This window comes from Oryx dammah, unplaced genomic scaffold (assembly GCF_014754425.2).
Source record: "Oryx dammah isolate SB20612 unplaced genomic scaffold, SCBI_Odam_1.1 HiC_scaffold_24, whole genome shotgun sequence".
In the NCBI taxonomy this organism is placed as follows: Eukaryota; Metazoa; Chordata; class Mammalia; order Artiodactyla; family Bovidae; genus Oryx; species Oryx dammah.
The window spans coordinates 2,623,296-2,638,996 of NW_024070208.1; the positions used below are offsets into that span (position 1 = coordinate 2,623,296).

Here is a 15,701-nt window from a genome sequence, read left to right on the forward strand (position 1 = left end):
TCTGATAGTGATATAATATTTATTGACATAGAGTTTGAAAAAATACATATGGATATATGTATATATCTGTGTGTGTATGTATACTTATATACATATATGATTGTTGTTCAGTCACTCCATCGTGTTCAGCTCTTTGAGACCCTGTGGACTACAGCACACCTGCCTTCCCTGTCCTTCACTCTCTCCTGGAATTTGCTCAAACTCATGTCCACTGGGGGCTTCCCTGGGGGCTCAGATTGTAAAGAATCCTCCTCCAGTGCAGGAGACTCGGGTTCAATCCTGGATTGGGAAGATCCCCTGGAGAAGGGAATGGCAAGCTGTTCCAGTGTTCTTGCCTGGAGAATTCCATGGACAGAGGAGCCTGGTGGGCTATAGTCCATGGGGTCACAAAGAATTTCACACAACTAAGTGACTAACACTTTCACTTTCATGTCCATTGAGACAATGATGCCATCCAATGCCAGGCTTCCCTGCCCATCCCCAAATCCCAGAGTTTGCTCAAGCTCATGTTATTGAGTCAGTGATGCCATCCATCCATCTTATCCTCTGTTGTCTCCTTCTCCTCCCACCTTCAACTTTTACCAGCATCAGGGTCTTTTCTAGTGAGTCAGCTCTTCGCATCAGGTGGCCAAAGTACTGGAGTTTCAGCTTCAGCATCAGTCCTTCCAGTGAATATTCAGGACTGATTTCCTTTAGGGCTGACTGGTTTGGTCTCCTTGCAGTCCAAGGGACTCTCAAGACAACACCACGGTTCAAAAGCATCAGTTCTTCGGTGCTCAGCTTTCTTTATAGTCCAACTCTCACATCCATACATGACTACTGGAAAAACCATAGATTTAATATATATTAAAGTAGGAAATTATTGAAAAGGAAGCAAGTAAGTAGGACTGTGCAGTTATGTATAGCAGGAATCTCACCAGTTCTAAATTAAATCCTGATTTTTTCCTGCCTTTCATTTATCTGATCTGGTTCATTACTCATTCATAGGGAACACTACCAGGTTGTGTATTTGCTTCTTCACTCTCGGTACCCCGTACCCTCACCACTGACAAAACCCAAGCTGACCGCTGTTTATACCTGGTTTGTAGCCTGGTCCCTTTGGTTTAGGGTCAGTCCATCCTGGTCTTCTAAGTCCCTGTTCTCCTTTCTTTTATTTTATATACTTATTTGTGTTTCTTTAGCTTTGGAGACCAAGAGCTCACAAACTGGTACTCCTAGAATAGTTCAGTCGTCTAAATTCTAAGTGTTCTATACAGTTTATCACCCTCCAGGGATAAAAAGTTGGTTCTTAGGGAGCAAAATTGTCTTTTCCTGTCTTACAGTCTTTTTGTGTAAAGCTTAGATGTCCATGCAGTACAGAAGCAGATATACAGTGTATGTATAATTTTTAAATTTCATATTTACAAATGATTAGGAAAAACATGCCTGAAGAACTTAGTCAGTTATAATTAAAAATAGGTTAAGAAATGAAATATAATGAAAGATTGTGCTATACTTCCATACATCTCCATCCTTTCCCAATGTCTGCACTTAGATGTTACTCAGAAGCTTCAAGCTCCCTTGTCCCAAACTGAAGCAGTCCTTTCCCTCTGCCCTGCCCAGGACTTTCTCCTCGCCCTCCCTGTTCCGCTTTAGTGAATGGCGTCACTTGTGGGTCCATGCCCACCTTGTCCCCTTATCTCATGCCAAAGGCATTACCGCAGTGCAGTCTGTTTTCTTTCACTGCCTGGATTATTACTGCAGCTTTAAAAATCATTCTTCGTGCTCTGTGCTTACCCTTGCTCTAATGTTTTATCCATATTATGCTAGAAGGATCTTTCTAAAATGTACACCTGATTATCTGTCATCTACTTAAAAACCTCCCAGTTCTTAGGGATCAGAATTCTTTATCCACAGAATGGTCTGCCTTTCTTTTAATTTTCTGGCTTTTTCCTTCTCAGACTTCTTTCTACTCTTTCTACTTCCCTCTCCTCCCAACGTACACTTTTATTCTGGAGCCACTTAGACTCCTCTCAAGTGCCACTTTCTTCCTCATCTTCGGTCTTATTCAAATGCTCTGATACTGTGCCTTTGAGGTTTTGGCTTTGCTTCTGCGCCGCATGCCACTTCCTGTCTGCTGCTGTTCACTTCAGGTACCCTGTCCTGCGCACTGTGTGATTATTTTTACCATACTCTTCGTCACATAGGAAGAAATATATATTTTCTTTTTTTTTACACTAAACGGCTTCCTGAGGAATGACTTATTTGTTGTTCCATCTCCAACTCCTGTAGTATCTAGCGGGCATTCTATAAATATGTGCCAAATGAAAAAATGAACAAGTGTGTGAGGCTGCTTTAAGTGCTAGTATTATATAGATTCTTAGGTTGTCCTGTTTTCCTGAGCATTTTACCATATATTTTCCCCCCATGAAATATTGCATACTAGATTGAATTAAGCTTATTCCTTCTTTACGGGAGATATTAATGATTTAGACCAAAGAACAATATATGATAAGTAGCTTTTCAAGTGTTTAAATATTGGCTTTCAAAAACAGCATTAACTAGTTTTAGAACTGATTTATTTCTTATCTATAAAAAAACAGGATTAACATTATTTAAATAAAAAGACTATCGAAATATTTTTGATTCTCTATATTTTTTTCTCCCTCTCATTCTTTTTAGCTAAAGGACACAAAATCAGCAGATCAGAAAACAACACTTCTTCATTTTCTTGTGGAAATATGTGAAGAAAAGCATCCTGATATCTTGAATTTTGTGGATGATTTGGGACATTTGGACAAAGCTAGCAAAGGTTTGTGCTTTATAGAAAACATTTTCGTATTCTGGGTCTTAAGTTGGTATAGAAAATAATGCCTTTTATTTGAACGTACTTGCCTCTGTCACAGTGTTTTCATACTGAATGCATCATTTTAAAATTAGAAAGTTACAGGACATTTACTTTATGAATTGTCATTTCTGCAGCTGTGAGTTTAGTTTGTTTGGGTAATGAGACCCTCTGTTCAGAAGCTGGGAGCTCGTGAACACCTGCAGCCAGCTCTGCTGAACCCCACCCTGTGGCCTGCACGGGTGTCACTTCCAGATACCTGGGATGAGTGTGAGTCTGAGCCAAGCGCCTATAGGCAGTGTCCCCTTGGCCTGAATTCTGAATCTCCATCTGCCTGCCTTGCAGGTAGAGTGTGCTTCTTTTGCTCCTGCAGGTACCAAACTGCCAGAGATTCCAGTCACTCCTCCCTAAAGCCCCAGGTTGTAACCTCCTTATCCCCACTGTGGATTTATGTATGGTTATAGAAAGGGTCAGAGAAAGGATAGGCCTTATTGATATTTATATTTGCCTTGAATATGACTTAGGCAATTTTTTGATCATCTGAAGAATCTAGGTTGTATATCAAATCAGTTCTGTGGGAAAAAACTTGACTCAAAAAATGAATTTATGAGTACACATGTGTATGTATATATACAAATGTATGGATATATATTTTGGATGATACTTCATTTGGACCAGGAGAATATCTGTATTCTTTATGTGTAGGCCACTGGTTATTTATCAACTTTAAGAAGAATACTTTTTTCCTGCATTATAGTGAATATTTCTTTTAAAAAAATCACTTGTATCATTTTATACTCCTATGAAACTATTTCTTCTATAAAGTGGGGTTTGTAGCACTTATTTTGCAGAGAGGCATGTGACTGCATGAGACACTCTTTCACGTGTTTTCCTGAGATATATATTTCTTTCAAGTATATATCTTGTACAGCTGTTGTAAAAAAAAAAAAAGTTGGAAACAATCTTTTTTTAAGACATAAAGTAAATTTTTAAACTTTTCTCTCTTGCAGTCTAATGTTCTAATGACATTGGATTATTCCTTAGTTTGCACTTGTGCTTCCATAAAATGTTCTTGGCATAAGAAGATAATGTCTGTATGTCTAAGTGTAAATGTTTTAAGGGAATTTAAGAAGGGAAAATAATCCAAATAATTTTCTCATAATAATCAATGTGAGATTGAGCAAAAGAGCACAGAGAAGAAAAGAAAAACATTAAAATGGACTCACTGATACTCAAAATAGCTTTTCAGTGATTAAGTTCATTAATTCAAGGATGATAATGTTCTTAAAATGAATTTTCTGAAATTTTAGAATAAAATTTGAGTATACAGGATGAAAAAGAATTGAAAGTGGGTTTTCTTGATGAATGTTAAGCTTGATAAGTAACAGGAAAAAGTGTTACCAAGCGCCTTGAAGTATGGAGGAATTTCTTTTTCTGTGGAAAAGATGGTTGAGTAGTTATTATAACAGCTTATACCAGCATTAGGTCTTTAAAAAGAATTAAATCAGTGTGGGCCTTTTCTGATAGTAACAGCTTGGATTTCTGATCACTTCACCATCTTTTCTACTAGTTTGAAAACTGAACAGTCAGCTGAAATATGCTTCTCTTTCAGATCTCCTTTTTTAAAAATAAAGTTTTTACTTACATCTTTATTGGGGTTTTGCTGGGTCTCCTTTGCTGCGCCTAGGCTTTCTCTAGTTGTGGCAGGCTGGGACTGCTCCTGGTCTCAGCGTGCGGGCCTCTCCCTGAGGTGCCTTCTCGTGTTGTGGAACACAGGCTCTAGGTGTGCAGGCTTCATTGCCCTTGAGGCACGTGGAACTTTCCCAGAACAGATTCGAGCCTGTGTCCTCTGCATTGACAGGCTGATACTTATCCACTGTGCCACCATGTGAGTTCTCAGATGTATTTTTTACAGTAAACTTATTTTCTAACAGTTTTTGCCATGAATTAAGCTTTCAAAATGTCATTTATCTATTTTGACTCATTTGACTGTGGTAAAAATCCAGTATAAATATTATATTTTGCTTTTGAAAAATGTTTAACTTTCATAAGGGCTTGCTTGCAGAGTTGTAACTTGGTAATGAGATTCTTCTGCTTTCTCGTTCGGTGTTTCTGTGGGGGCATTCTGGGGCCTTGGAGGATTTGGTTTCCATCTGTTACAGTAGAGGCATGCATATGTGTATGGGTCAGCAGATACCATGAACGAGTTTCATGGGGAGCAGCCAACTTCATATTTGAAATAGAAAAGCCATCACTGAGAAAATTTTTTTTATAGTGTAGGTGATTTTTGCACCTAATTTCTTTTTATGATTATATTACCTTATTAATGGATGAGATTTTAGAGGAACAAATATAATGTTTTAGATGAAATGAGTCTATGTTTGCTTTGGAAAGTTTTCGTGCTCTTGTATTTTATATCATCATTTGAAAGTTTCCAGATTTGAAGTCTCCTCAATGAGCTATCACATGAATTAAAAAGTATCTTTGTTTTTGAGACACAACAAATCCTGGCCATTAGGTACTCCTGGATCAGCAGGGAGAACTTTCATTACAACTAATGAGCTTACCCGTATGACAATTTTCAAGAATCTACTTCATTAGGGCTGCTTCTCTGCTAAAAGATAATGGCTTACAGCTTTTCTGTTGTATTTCAGTGAAAATATTTTGGGTCATTATTGTATTTCTGTATACCATTGTAATATTTCTTTCCTTTATGGATTTCTAAGGGTTGGATACATTTTCCCCTGGTCTAAACAGTTGAAATTAATGAACTCTAATCCATGATGGTGTTACTGATTATTTCACAATAATTTATCATTAAATTGGAATGATATTTTACTAATGATTAGAAAATATGACCAAACTTTGGGAAATTTGAAATATATTAAAATAATACCAAGGTAAATTTACAGTTTCACCTTGTTGAACCCATGTCTTTTTAGGGTATTGTAGCTCTTCCCTGGTGGCTCAGGTGGTAAAGAGTCTGCCTGCATTGCAGGAGACCTGGGTTTGCTCTCTGGGTAGGAAGATCCTCTGGAGAAGGGAATGACAACCCGCTCCAATACCGACTGGCACATTCCATGGTCAGGAGCCTGGCGGGCTGCAGTCCATGGGGTCGTAGAGTCGGGCACGACTGAGCAGCTAACACTACTGTTACTACTACTACTGCTACTATAGCTCTTCCAGATATTTCCACTCTTCCCTAGAGAGTTAACCCAGAATTCTTGAGATGCCACGCTAATGTGTTTTGTAACTCACTTATTCATTCATTTGACAAGCGCACGCTGTGTGACTACTGTGTGAGGAACTGTGGACTATCTTGCTGCTGGTCCAAGGTGTGGTTCTGTCTTGGCATAGCTCCAGGAGTTAGCTTACTCTCATCTGACTTCTGTCCCAACTGACTCCTCCCTTTTCTTCTCACATATTTGACTTCTTCTATACACCTTTTCAATAGTGCTGTTATTACTGGTCTGATATTGAGTCCTTCCCTTTTTTTCTCCCTGTAGCTTCTCCTTAGGTGATCTCTTTAGTACCCAAGGGCTTAAATAGAATCATTAAATTAATGACTTACAGATTTTTTTCTAGACTTCCTTCTAAGCTCCACACTTGTATATCCAACAGCTTACTTTTCAATCTCCAGCTATGTTGCAATGTATAGATCACCCTTTGCTGTAAATGTGGCTCTTGATTACGACTCCCTTACTATCTCCTCTCCAAATTTGATTTACTTGAAAAAATCCTTCTTGGCCCACTTTCTTCTGATTTCCTTTTTCTCATTTCCGTGACTCTTTGCAGCCCTTAGCACCTCAGCTGAGTGGGTTTAATGATTGCCCATTTCTTTTTTTTTTTAACTTTTTCCATTTCTACATTTTCAGCTTTCACGAGCATTATTTGATGCTTTATATTTGAGTTTTTGTTTGCTCCATTTTATAGACCTCTCTGCTTTTAAGACTGTTTGTTTGCTTTTAGCTAGTAATTCCTTGGTCTGACCCAAATATTTGTCAGTCAAATACATCTCCTGGTTTTCAATTCCTCATGACTTTCCAACATTTTATGATAAATGCCTTACTAAATACCGAATGTTTGTCTTTTGTTCACCTACTGTGAGCATTTAGAGTGCTTAATTTCCAGGTGGCTGCCACCTGGAAATGCACAGTGTATGAAAATTTCGAATTCATCTGCTATAACAAGCAGAAAGCATTTTCAGAGTCTTCCATTAACCTCTTTATGCTGTAGACTTCCAAAAATGACAATTAAAAATGTATTAGCAAGTTGGATATGTATTTTAGATCTTCAGTATTAGTTATTATTTCAGCTACATTTTATATTTTAAGTGTATATTGTAAATATATAAAAATATTTATTGTGCAACAAAAGTAACAACACAGCTAACATAATTTTTGGAACCATTGTGTCATGAAGACTAACGTTGGTGTCTCATAGTTTTGCAGGATAATTATTTTGGTATTTCAGATCAACTGTAAAATACTAGCGTTTTATGAATATACACATTAGTGTGTATGTCCACCAATACAATGAAATAATGTGACAGGACACATTAGTGGGGGGGTGGCAATTATAATATAATTTAGTAAAAGAAAAAACCATGTAGGATATTGCTTTAACTGAATTGTCAATAAAGAGCACAGAATATATTGTTATGGGCTGAATTCTGTCACCATATGTTGGAGCCCTTCATATGTTGAACCTCTTCATATGTTGAACCTAGTACCTCAGAATGTGACTGTATATGGAGATAGGGCCCTTAAATGGCCTAAAATGGGACCCTTAGGGTGGGCGCTAATACAGTCTGACTTGTGTCCTTATAAGAAAAGGCAATTTGAATACACAGAGGAGACATCATGGCTGAGCATACAAAGACCAGCCCTGTGAGTGCACAAGAGAGAGAGTACGAGCCAAGGAGAGGTGCTTCAGGAGAAATCAAGCTTACAAATTAATATAATAACTTGAAACATTTTTCTTGCTTAGTTTTTCTGGCATTAGAATGGCCTATTTTGTGTTGTTGTTTAGTTGCTAAGTTGTGTCCTACTCTTTTGTGACCCCATGGATTGTAGCCCGCCAGGCTTCTCTGTACATGGAATTTCCCAAACAAGAATACTGGAATGGTTTGCCATTTCCTTCTCCAAGGGATCTTTCTGATCCAAAGACTGACCCTGCATCCCCTGCTTGGTAGGTGGATTCTTTACCACTAAGTCCCCTAGGAAGCCCAGAGTGGCCTATGCTGCATGATCTTTGACTTTATCAGATAACTTGAAGAAACAATTATAGACCTGCAGTGTTGGGTGTTCACTAATAATCAGTTCAGGAATAGCAGAGGTTCTTATACAAACCATGAATTATCACAGGATTTTAAATAATTATTATAAGTATGAATCAATTCTTTCTTGAATAGGCATGAAACATAAATTAGTATATGTATGAGGAAATATTGAGGCATTCTAAATAAATATATTCATGAGTGTTTACATTTAATTTTCAGAGTGCGTTCTTACATCTCCTGGATTTTATTTTAGAATGCATTCATTTACATTGAGCTAAATTTACAAGTTTTAGTTTTGTTTCATCATGTCTTGTGCTCACTACATCTGCATATATTTCTTTACCACTCTCTCTGTTTTGCTACTATATAATAGCTGAATTTTTCTTGTAAGCAAGTAGCCAGCAAAGACTAGTTGAACTCTGAATTATCTATTGACACTTTTCCAAAGTTGAGATATGAATAGATGGTTTTACCCTTTTTTTTATTAGCATGTGGAAATAGTGAAAATATTATTCTACATATAGATGGAGAGTAAGAAGCTATGTCAAACAGCTAGTCTGTGACTCCTGTTTAGTTATGTCTCAATGAACTATTTTGACCATCTCTAGCCGTCTAATACGTATAGTCAGGAATTGTAAAACAATTTTAATATTACTACAAAAAGCCGTTTATGTAAAATTTTACATTCAACAAGTTAACACTTTTAACATAAAAGGGTATGATGAAATACAACTGAACCATTCACAAGGTAATTGCAGCATTTATGAAAAATATTTATAGTGCACTGGGAATATGGTGTACTGGTAAAGAACCAATAGGTTTAAGTTGTTTGGTGAGCAGCATTTTACTTAAATCTTGCCAGTTTATTTCCACGGATTATCTATGTAAATTTGGCATCAAAAGTTGAAATTGGCAACTTGCAGGTGAGGTTGTAAATATTACACTATTTTATAATACAAATATAAACTGTTTTGGAAGGCAGCAGAAAGGAATATAGAAAGAATATGGCCAAAATCTCCACAAGGATTAAGGACTCTGTAGACTGACATTGAAATATACTGGCATGAAGGAACTACTTGCAGTTAAAGATTACTTTCTGAGATATGGAGCCAGGAACATTTCCTGAATTGGTGGTTGCTTGGGCTGATAGATGATGATGAAGAAGAAAACTGCATCAGGAAGACCTCTATATCTTTTTGGAGGTTAGCAGACTTGAAAGTGGCATCAATACAGTATTAATCTTTTTGAGAAACTAACAGTTTACAGTGTTTGCAGATTTTTGTCCCCCTGCAGATTTGCAATAGCTACTTGAACAGTTCTGTCAGCATCACCTATGAGCCAGAGCTAGCATCAAGTAACAGGACAGGGGCAACAGGGACAGCCAAGGCCTTGGAGCTTTCTTAGGCTTCTGGGTGGAAAGCAGTATTTACTGCACTTCTGTTTTGCAACATGAAGTGGGAAATTACAAACTAGGTAGATAAAACTCCAGGGTGTTCTGAAGGATAGCTTAAATATGACAAATCTATGTGCTATAAAGACGCCTATGCAGTGGATGGAGCAAATACAGTTATGGCTGGCTGCTGAATTTCATTACTCGCAAGGTTGACATGTAACCAACTGGGTGAAGAGTCGTGGAGCTGAAAAGATGCTGAAGGTAGAACTGCTAACTGCTTCCCAAAACCAGACTGTTTATACAGCTTGCAGAGTCTTGAATTAGTAGCTGTATTAGTTTCCTAGGGCTGCCATGAGCTATCACTACACTCCAGGTCGCTTTAAACAGCATAAATTTAGAACCTACCTGTTTAGGAATACAGAAACCCAGGCATTGGTAGGATTGGGTTCTTCTGGAGCCTCTGGGGAGGAGCCATCCAGTGCCTCTCAGCTGCTGGTGGCTGCTGGCAAGTATTGCATTGCTCTGCCCTCCGTTTTCATAGTGCTTTCTTCTCTGTGCCCCTGTATTCTCACTTCTCACTACAAAGACACCAGTCATTTGATTTAGCTCCCACCCAAGATCCAGGATGATTTCATCTTGAGATCTTTAACTCTTTACAAAGATCCTGTTGGAAAATAAGTCACATTCTGTTCTGGGCAGATTTGGAGTTTGGGAGACACTACTCAACCGAATCATGCCATCCTTGCCATCACTCCCGTAAGGGCATGGAGGTAGCACCATCATCTCTGAGTATTATAAAATGACACTAAAATTAATCATAAAAACTAATTATAAAATAAGGATAACTACACTGTTAGGTTTATATATGGAACACATTTATATTAAGTTGTGAAATGTTTGGGCATTTAAGGGTTATTGTTGATGAGCTTGTGAAACAGTTAAAACTGAAATTTATTAACATGCCTCTGAGTTTAAGGAGGTTTTATTGACAGGTAGTGATGATTACAATAGTTCTAATAAATGACTTAAATGAGTGAAATAAAAACGTGATCAGTTCAGTTCAATCACTCAGTTGTGTCCGACTTTTTGTGACCCCATGAATCACAGCACGCCAGGCCTCCCTGTCCATCACCAACTCCTGGAGTTCACTCAAACTCATGTCCATCAAGTTGGTGATGCCATTCAGCCATCTCATCCTCTGTCGTCCCCTTCTCCTCCTGCCCCCATTCCCTCCCAGCATCAGAGTCTTTTCCAATGAGTCGGCTCTTCGCATGACGTGGCCAAAGTACTGGAGTTTCAACTTTAGCATCATTCCTTCCAAAGAAATCCCAGGGCTGATCTCCTTCAGAATGGACTGGTTGGATCTCCTTGCAGTCCAAGGGACTCTCAAGAGTATTCTCCAACACCATAGTTCTTCAGTTCTTCAGCACTCAGCTTTCTTCACAGTCCAACTCTCACATCCATACATGACCAATGGAAAAACCATAGCTTTGACTAGATGGACCTTTGTTGGCAAAATAATGTCTCTGCTTTTTAATATGCTGTCTAGGTTGGTCATAACTTTCCTTCCAAGGAGTAAGCATCTTTTAAGTTCATGGCTGCAATCACCATCTGCAGTGATTTTGGAGCCCCAAAAAATAAAGTCTGACACTGTTTCCCCATTTGTTTCCTATGAAGTGATGGAACCAGATGCCATGATCTTCATTTTCTGAATGTTGAGCTTTAAGCCAACTTTTTCACTGTCCTCTTTCACTTTCATCAAGAGGCTTTTTAGTTCCTCTTCACTTTCTGCCATAAGAGTGATGTCATCTGCATATCTGAGGCTATTGTTATTTCTCCTGGCTATCTTGATTCCAGCTTGTGCTTCTTCCAGCCCAGCATTTCTAATGATGTCCTCTGCATAGAAGTTAAATAAGCAGGGTAACAATATACAGCCTTGACATACTCCTTTTCCTGTTTAGAACCAGTCTGTTGTTCCATATCTAGCTCTAACTGTTGCTTCCTGACCTGCATACAGATTTCTCAAGAGGCAGGTCAGGTGGTCTGGTATTCCCATCTCTTTCAGAATAGTTCTACCTTATATTAAGGGAGAGGCTGTTGTTACCATCATAGACCCTGAGACTAGACAGCTGAGGTTTAAACTCCCGACTGCCCGTTTCTCATCCTCGCTGGGCCCTGTTTTCTTACGTCCGAACTGGGGATGATACTAGTATTTAATTTAGAGCTCTGATGTGAGGACTCCATAGATTTCTGTGTGTAAATATTTATAAAATTATATATAGCACCTAGTAAGCACTGTGTAAATATTCTCTGCATTTGTAGTAGTTGTTGTTGCTGTTGCTTTTCAGTGATTATTTCTTATTTACACATATCTTCCTATACTATTATTAATGATACAGGTAAACATGGATCTCTGTGACTAATGTATTATTAATTTTAATATATATTCTCAAAAGTTGTTTGAACGGATTCCAGCTGCATCTTGCCTGAAATGTATGCAAGCTTTAGCGTACAGGACCAAGAATTTTGTAGATTTATGTTGTTGAAAGACTTTTGTCCTTTTCTAAAAATTATAGAATAACATACATAAAAGAATTTGCACAAATCATAAATGTATAGCCCAATGCATTTTCACCAGTTGGATACATCAGCATAGGGAGTGGAATTTAGAAAATGGATTCTCTTTACCCTCTGTGCTGCAGCCTGACACTAGAGTTTTGTTTCGTATTTTGAAGTTTGGTAGAAGATTTCTTTTGAAAGAAAGGTTTCTACTACTAAATAGCCTTTGAAACCAGGTAGTCTCCAGCAGGTCTTCAACGACTTATAGTTCTTTTTTTCTGTAGGTATTTGCATGTTATGTGAAATCAAGTTTATTAGCCCAGGATTATTGAGAAATGCCATATGGAAATATGAACTTAATACTGATCATAAATGATAGAAATAATAGAAACATTCAAAAATATTTTATTCACCTTTATAGAAAAACCTGAAGAAAATGTCTTCTTAGATAACCTTCCGCTCTCTTCTCAGAAGCAGAGATTTAAAATTGATCAGTTGTAGACCCTTGTGGCATGTAAATGTCTGTCACCATGATGACAACTTCTCAGCAGCTATCTATCAAACTACATATTCTGTGGAAAAAAGAAATAGTGTTCATTAATAGTTTTTGATGTGTTTTGAAAGGATTCTTTTCAAAATGTTTATTGAACTCTCACTGCCTAGGAAACACTGTCTTAGGCACTTGTACTAATAAGGATTAGACTAACAGAAAACAAAATCAACCAACAGAAAAGAAAAGTCTTAGACTGACGTTGAGTGACAGAAAAAATGGTGACAGCGGCTCATATATGATGCATTCAGTCAGTCAGTATTTGATGAGTTGCTTTTTGAATATATCTTCTGTCTCAGGTGCCATTCGGGGTACTGGATAGAGTTGTTGTGGTGGTTTAGCTGCTAAGCCATGTTCCTTTCCTCTGTGACCCCATGGACTATAGCCCATCAGGCTCCGCTGTCCATGGGATCTTCCAGACAAGAACACTGAGTGCACTGCCATCTCCTTCTCAGGGGGTCTTCCTGACCCAGGGACTGAACCCACTGCTCCTGCACTGGCTGGCGAATTCTTTACCATAAGCCACCAGGGAAGCCCACTGGATAGAGTGCACGAACACAGAAGAAGTCTCTGGTCTCTTGAAATTTATACATTCCAGAGAGAAGTCAGTGTATATCATGTTGGGTGGTTAGCTGTGGAATTCTAGGCCAGGTACTTTTTTTTTTTGCAATTTAAGTTAAGAGATCAGAGAATACGTTTGCATGAAAACCTGACAAAGTGTGAGGAGATAAGACAAGGTCTGTGAGAGAAGCTCGTAACAAGAGGGGCGCACAGGCACCTAAGCCGTAGATACAGGTGTGACCTGGGATTGAGGGTGGAGAAGTGTGTAACAGGAGATACGATCAGAGAGGTGACATCCCATGGGACTTGCTGCTCGTTGTAAGGACTTTGATTTTGCTCTGAGGTGGGGAGCCATCGGAAGGGTTCTGAGCAAAAGAGTGACAGCTGACTTGCATTTTCAAAGGATTGCTTTGGCTGCTCTGTTGGGAAAAATGGAGAACAGTGCCAGAAGCAGTGAAACCACTTGATGCTGTAATAATAATCCCAGGGAGAAAGAATGTTGTCTGGGACCAGGAAGAGGTAGCACGGAGGTGAGAGGATTTAAGCAAAGCATCTACATTGAAGGTAGAACTAACCGAATTTATTCTGGGACTGGATGTGTGGGGTGTGAGGGGAAGAGGGGAGTCATAACACCGATCATTCACTGAGATGCAGGAGCATTGTCCAGGAGGAAGATAAGTTCCAGTTTGAAAATGTGAGTTTAAGATGCCTATTAAACATTAAGGAAAGATATTCAACCCTCAGTTGGAGTTCAAGGCAAAGATCTAAGCAGCACAAAAATAATTGTCATGTTTCAAGTTCAGAGATACACAGTCCAGGACTTGTCAGCCTGCATGGTCTCCTGTAGCCATACATGAAAACGCATTGCACAATTTGCAAGTCAGTCTGTTCTTAATATTTACCCCGTGTGTGTGTTTTTAGTCAGTCACGTCCAACTCTGCAACCCCATAAAGTAGCCTGCCAGGCTCTTCTGTCCATGGAATTCTCCACGCAAGAATACTGAAGTGGGTTGCATTTCTTTCTCCATGAGATCTTCTAGAACCAGGGATGGAACCCAGGTCTCCTGCACTGCACATGGGTTCTTTACCATCTGAATCTCCCTCCCACACACACGTGCACAAAATCATTATCTTGAGGGAACGTTTTGAATCGTGTTTACAAACATCTCTATTATTGGTCTGTTTTGTATAGTATTTACCATAGTCTTGAACATCTTATTAGTAGAAAGGAGTTGTCAGCTTCTTTTAGGTAATATGGTTTTCCATTAGATAGACTTCTCCCATCAGTACTGCTTTCTCTTGTAACAGTCTTGTGTCTTTCACGCCCTCCTCCCGGTTGGGGAGGGCAGGGCTGCCGCTCTCGCCCTGGCGTGGGTGACGAGGCTCCACAGGGCCAACCAGAGCCTGCCACTGCTGTGCCCCTCCTCCTCTCTGCCTGCCTTCTTTCTGTCTGCCTTTCCTTCCTCCAGACTCCACCACAGAGAGAAGTGATTCCCTTGCAGTGTGATGTGTAGAAAAATGTAACAAAAAAAACCCTCATTGTCTGACTTACAATGATGTTACACTCAGATAAACCCTCACAAGTTGAAGCCAAGTTGAAAACTCATTGAATACATCTGCCTAACCAAAGATGACAGCTTACCTTAGCCTAACTTAAACATGTTCAGAACACTCATATTCACCTCTAGTTGGGCAAAATCATCTAACACTAAGCCTAATTTATAAGAAGGTGTTGAATATCTCATACTGTTCATTGATTACTGTCCTGAAAGTGAAAACCAGAGTAGTTCTATGGGTACAGATCATAAGTATATTAATTCTTCACCCACACAGGCTGACTGGGAGCTGCTGCAGCTTGCTCTCCATCATCATGAGAGCATGTCCCACACATTGCTAGCCCAGAGAAAGAGCAACATTCAAGGTCTAACGTATGGTTTCTGTTGAAAGCATATAGCTTTCCTCACCATCATAAAGTTGAAAAATCCTAAGTGGAACATAAGCAAATTAATACCTAATGCAAATTATAATGTATTATTATATGGGATCCCCTCAAGAATCAGACAGAGTGATGGACAGGGAAGCCTGGCGTGCTGCAGTCCATGGGGTCACAAGGACTCAGACAGGACTGAGCAACTGAACAAGAACAATAAGAATCAGAACAGGGCTTCCCAGGTGGCCCAATGGTAAAGAATCCACCTGCCAAGGCAGGAGACGCCAGAGATGCACATTTGCTCCCTGGCACAAGAAGATCTCCTGGGAGAGGAAATGACAACCCACTCCAGTATTCTTGCCTGGAAATACCCATGGACAGAGCAGCCTGGCAGGCGACAGTCCCTGGGGTCCCACAGAGCTGGACAGGACTGAGCGACTGAGCATGCCCCAGTGCATGCAGTAATCAAGACAGGGAAGGAAAAGCTGAGCAGAAGGAGGCAAGCTGAGGATTCTCTGCCAGTCACGTAGCGTGGCTTCTTTCAGTTTACACGCTTGCCTGTTACGAACCAATCTGCAATTTATTTTGAGTTTGTGCTGTTTTA

General features: G+C 39.3%; 1 protein-coding gene across 1 annotated transcript in view; it reads left to right on the forward strand.

Annotated features, from left to right (window-relative positions):
- DIAPH3 (diaphanous related formin 3) overlaps positions 1 to 15,701 on the forward strand; it is a 566,408-nt gene that overhangs the window by 329,823 nt on the left and 220,884 nt on the right. The window contains exon 22 of the mRNA XM_040267149.1: positions 2,662 to 2,791. Within this exon, the coding sequence (XP_040123083.1) occupies positions 2,662 to 2,791 (130 nt within the window). The remainder of the gene's footprint in view (positions 1 to 2,661; positions 2,792 to 15,701) is intronic.